Source organism: Eptatretus burgeri, chromosome 2, assembly GCF_056783735.1.
Source record: "Eptatretus burgeri isolate ZD-2024b chromosome 2, Ebu_testis_v1, whole genome shotgun sequence".
NCBI lineage: Eukaryota > Metazoa > Chordata > Myxini > Myxiniformes > Myxinidae > Eptatretus > Eptatretus burgeri.
The window spans coordinates 111550143-111555731 of record NC_140962.1 but is presented as its reverse complement, the minus strand read 5'-3'; the positions used below and the strand labels follow the sequence as shown (position 1 = coordinate 111555731).

Here is a 5589-nt window from a genome sequence, read left to right as displayed (position 1 = left end):
ACAACACACACACACACACAACACACACACACAACACACACACACAACACACACACACAACACACACACACAACACACACACACAACACACACACACAACACACACACACAACACACACACACAACACACACACACAACACACACACAACACACACACAACACACACACAACACACACACAACACACACACAACACACAACACACAACACACAACACACACGTCTAACTACAGATGGTTTATTACATGAGCGTGCGAGTGTGCTTGAATCATCCATCTTTTGCAATTTCAGAATTCTTACCATGATTTTCTGAAGATGGAATGTGTTGCTACACCTGCAGTGTAAATTAACAGCAGTCACGATCGTAACACAAGTCCATGATCATGTTTCTGGTGTACAGACGCTCGTGCTGAGCACATTGATGCGCTCAATTGGGAACAAGAACACAATTCTGCTGGGCTTGGGGTTTCAGCTTCTTCAGCTTGCCTGGTATGGGTTTGGCTCTCAGCCCTGGTGAGTAATCTTTGTATCTCTCACCTCTGTCGTTTTTGAATTACCACTGTCATATTATCATCAAACAATGAGGACAGTTCCTTGAACAAACTCACTCAGCATTGTTATGTCAAAAGATTTTCTTTTTGTAACTATAGAAGGAACTACATCTGATTACTGTACACTGCATTTTCTTCAAGGAGAGATTTGTGTTCACTTTCACAGGCTATGTGATCAAAAGGCAAATTAACACAAATTAAAACTTGGTTGGTTGGTTTGTCAAATTGCTGCATTACATGCTTAACTAGAAGGGCGTTCGGTAGAGCGCACACCTCTGCCAGGAAGAACAGTTTACGTTTTGTATCCCACCGATACACCGGACCTGTATCTGGATGTTAACCAAAATCGAATCGGCTTGTTCTTGTCACCTAACCAACTCGTCCACCTAGTTTTGTCACAAGTCGCCAACAACTTTTTGAGATGCTGTTCACAGACAGATAGGGGTGAAAACATGACCTCCGTCCAACTTCGGTGGCCGCGGTAACTAGCGAGTTCATCGAACGCTTTACAACCTGTTATCTTGAGAAAAAGGAAACGTGAAGAGTCATTTAAATTCTTGTTTTGCATTTCCGAGCACGGTCTATATTCACTATGAGCCACCATTTCGTCTGAAATCTCGCTATTCCCCAACAGCAAGAGTGCGAGCGGCACATTTGATTGGTCGAGGTGGCACTAAATGACGTAATATATATATATATATATATATATATATATATATATATATATATATATATATATATATATATATATTTGTCCAAGTACTGCTAAACGAGAGGTTTATGGAAGTGTAAACCAGGCAATTTGTGTTCAAGTATATAATTAAATTGAAATGAAATAAAAATTATTCAGAATTTACACGGCCTTATTTAACACGTAACGTGAGTCATTCATACGTGTTTGTTTGTTTTCTTTGTGACGTCCCTCAAAGCAGTGAGCTTCCCGTTTGGAATGATTTCCCATTTTGGTTCAACGCCAGACAGGCAAACAGACGGAAACGATTACCATCTTCCTGTCTGCGCGCTCGTCGCGAGATTCTGTACAATTCGCCAAATTTCGACTCAAAGTACCGCCAAGCTGCAGGTTCGTGTTGCGATTCGTGTTCCAAAATCTTCGAAGTGTAAAATGAAATTGGAATAGAGAACTTCCTCGATCTTAAACTGACGTCTGTCGACAGGCAGACAAAGCCAGTGAATATCAATGATGCTTCACCCAGCCTTTAGCTGCATACTAAAGAAGAAGAAGAATCTCAAGGAATCTCATCTGGTCATTGGAAGAATCTCAAATTTATTAAAGGTGATTGTGACAGGTGATATGCTTTGTTCCCACCACCTTAACAAAAAAAAAAAAAAAAAAAAAACGAAGGTACATCCTTCATCCGAAAAGATAATGGCATCGTGTCTCGGTACTGTAACGGTTTAACTCTTTTCAAACTTCTTGAACCTGGATAAACCATCATTGCACAATGCTGTAGTTACCTGTTGCATAATCAAGTGAGACGAGCAATACACAGACAGCCAAGTATACTGTTTCAGGGCATGACTACACGCTCCTGCTCACCATCACGTGGCAAACGTGACGACGACTACGACTGGAATAGATGGATTGGGAAGTTCTACATCATCCTTCAGACCGTTCAGGCTTGTCATCGTCTTCTCTTGACCACTCGGTAACATCCGGGAGGCGTTAACTTCATAAATGACGAACATATCAGCTATTCCACGAGCCTCGACTAATGTATCCAAAAAATAACAATCATTAATGGCTGGGTTTACCCACCTCAAATATGTATCTGCAAATATGATTAAAGTGTGTCGGTGTATCAAGAAAACACCTTGAGAAACAGGTGAAATCTTATCAACCCCCTCATACTTCGATTTTTCTCTATTCGATGGTCATCGTCAACATTTAACTACACTCACAGCAATAAAGGTTTAAATATATTAAAGGAAACCGATAGTTTGTTTAAAAGGACTCCAAATAATCCCACTTTGGACTTTGTCGACTTGCTGTTTCTGTGCAGGATGATGTGGGGAGCAGGAGCTGTTGCTGCGATGTCCAGTATTACCTTTCCAGCCATTTCAGCGCTGGTCTCCCGAAACGCTGACCCTGACCAGCAAGGTGAGGGGGGCAGCACTTGATTCATCTCAACGTTCTCACTTAAATACCTAAAATAAATAAATATATTTTGACAGATCAGTGTGAATTTATATTTTATTAAAATGAAAATATATATATATATATTGCAGTTTTATCAGAGAACAAGAGTGAATAAAGCTTGCATTTTGTCATCTGCATTGGTGCAGGTGTCGTCCAAGGCATGATCACGGGGATCCGTGGTCTTTGTAATGGGCTTGGTCCAGCGCTGTATGGCTTTATCTTCTACCTGTTTCATGTGGAGTTCAACGAGCTGCCAAACTTGACACCAACCAAACCTGAAAAAAACCTGCACAGCCCCACCGATGAGGTGCACACGTCGTTCCATTCGACTTTCTCGCACGACTCCGATGCTTAGTTACTCAACCTCGATTCTCACCGATGTTTTTTCTTTCTTTTCCCAGGGAGCTATTATTCCTGGTCCACCATTTCTTTTTGGTGCCTGTTCAGTTCTGCTGGCACTTCTCGTTGCTTTGTTCATCCCCGAGCACACGGGCATGCCCGCGTCACGTGGGGCGTCCTGGAAAAGGCATCTTCACCACAACCCCCACCACCACCACCCGCATGCCAACCACAGCCATTCTCACAGCCCGCCAGCTACAGGCGGAGAAGCTCAAGAACCCTTGCTACAGGATAGCTGTGTGTGATACCGGAGCATCACTGTGATCCCATTGTGGTTTACTATCACAGAAAACTCCCGTCACCTCCATTTCCTTTTCCCCTACCCTGCAACTCCCTTCCTCCCTCATTACTAACCTCTTTTCCTTCCATCTTCCTAAGTTCATATGACTATGTTATACACCTGTGGTGATGCATTCCAGATTCTGCAGGTGTTGAAACTAGCATGATCATTATCTTCAGCGAATGTCCTGCTGAGTACGCGGAAATACATCCCCAAGCGGCTGTTTGATATCTTGACCCAGTCTAGCTGGCCTGTAAACCCTGTAGGGTTGTGCAGAGCTCAGCCAAGTTGTGTGATTATGTAGTTGCACATGTCGGTAATGCACTTGTGGTGATACATTCCACAGTCCACAGTTGAATCTGACATGGTGTCATTGCCTTCATCAAATGTCCTACTGAGTTTGAGGAAAATCGAAGTGGCTCGGCTTTAACAACTTGACCCGGTCGAGTTACACTGTAAATCCTTTGGAGGTTCTTAAGCAGAGCTCAGCTAAGTCGCGTACTGTTGTGTGATCTTCGGTTGCATTTCTCCAGCCCGAGTTTTTAAACCGTTTGTCCTGTTTGAAGCAGAAACAAAGGTCACTATTTTGTAAAATAAAAAAAATTGGCCTTTATTTTTTTTTTTAACACTTCCCATTGCTTCCACCTCCAGAAATGTCGTATGGGTTGTTTGTTGGTGCTTTCACAAAAACTATTGTGGGCATAGGCTGCCTTCCTGCCCAAACTGGTGGGGTCAAGACCTCTTGAAGCCACTTTTGTCATCACAGGAGCTCGGATGTGCCACCGGCTATGAAGCTTAGCTGAGGAGCACCAACGCTTGCCAACTACGTAAACTTCGCTGGCTGAGCTGGGTACAGACAATTAAGCAAGACCTCCCCCCCCATCACCTACTGATCTTCACTGTCTTACCCTAATGGACCCCTTTTCCTGCGCAAGAGTGAGTGAAAAAAAACAGTTCCCAGCAGCAGCTGGTGTTGTTGCTACATTTGTGGTGGTGCAGCAGATGTTGCTGCTGTTAACGCCTCTTGGTTTTTCACAATTTGCTCTTACTTGAAAGAACTTTGATTTGGACACAGGCTCACGGCAGAGTGAATCAAAAAGCCACACCTGCATTTCATTGTGCATTATATCAAGGTACATTTGTGATCGAGTTGTGTACATTTGTATTCTGTAAAGGCATTTTCATGTTGAAGATATTGAAGCATTGTACGAGGTCGTTTTAAGTTGCTCGATACTCACAGTTTGGACTTGGCTTTAATGTGCTGGCTTACTTTTCGGATGAAAAACACCATGGTCTGTTCACGAGTCGAGTTGTGCTGGGAATCATCTTATTGCCCCCACACGTTGCTTCATCGGTGAAGTGTAACCTTTTGTGGTGAGGGTAATACATGCTAACCACGACCTATTAAGATAACAGATTGCAAAACTTCTGGAGTGTTTGAGAGCGAACGAATTGAGTAAAAAAATGGGTGACAATCACTACTTATCCACAATAGTTTCAATTGATTGTGCCAGGCCCAGGACGGCAGTTTCTTTTGCTGCTTTCTTGCTTGCTTGTTAACCAGGAAACCACAACTTATGTGCACATTCCAAGCTGGGTGCCAATTTCGTCAAAGCTTCCTGTCTCTTCGAACAGGTGCCCGCAAGCAGCTTCACTCCTATGGTTAGAGCTTTGTTGTACATTTGTTTACTGGTACCTGGTTGGAAGGTTGTGGTACCCACAGTAATTTATCGAAAATGTTAATAAAGATTTGTATTTTAACAATGTTCCATGTTTGTTAACACTTTTGCACTCATTTTCCATCTGCATCAAAAGAAAAAAAAACCACTTGTTTCCAACTTCATTCAATTATGTACGCTTTGGTATCTTTGTCTTAGTAATACTGCACCACGCAAGATCGTCCTTGAATGGGGGATAATGACATTTTGTTTCCCCAAGATAATTATTTGAAAGCTTTCTGTGATTACGGCTATGCTGGCTTCTGCCATTGGGGGTGGATCGGTCAGGACGTTTCTCCTGCCAAACCAAAACTACCCATCGATATTGTGTTCTTCGTGTGTTGATCAAAAATGTAAGCGCCGGCTCGAATCGATGTACCTGCTCAAAGAATGAAAACAGCTTATGTCCTTAAAGTGTTCTCTTACCCCTTGCACGACGCAGCGTGGCCTCTCGGACAGCATCTTCATGTCATCGGCCCAACC

The 5589-nt window shown here is 42.9% G+C and overlaps 1 protein-coding gene across 3 annotated transcripts in view; it reads left to right on the top strand.

Annotated features, from left to right (window-relative positions):
• SLC71A1 (solute carrier family 71 member 1) overlaps positions 1-5152 on the top strand; it is a 108644-nt gene extending 103492 nt beyond the window's left edge. For all 3 annotated transcript variants that reach the window (XM_085870750.1, XM_085870749.1, XM_085870748.1), the window contains exons 9-12: positions 401-513; positions 2573-2670; positions 2856-3016; positions 3111-5152. In XM_085870750.1, the coding sequence (XP_085726876.1) occupies positions 401-513; positions 2573-2670; positions 2856-3016; positions 3111-3353 (615 nt within the window). In that variant the 3' untranslated portion in view covers positions 3354-5152. The remainder of the gene's footprint in view (positions 1-400; positions 514-2572; positions 2671-2855; positions 3017-3110) is intronic.
• Positions 5153-5589: the final 437 nt, after the last annotated feature.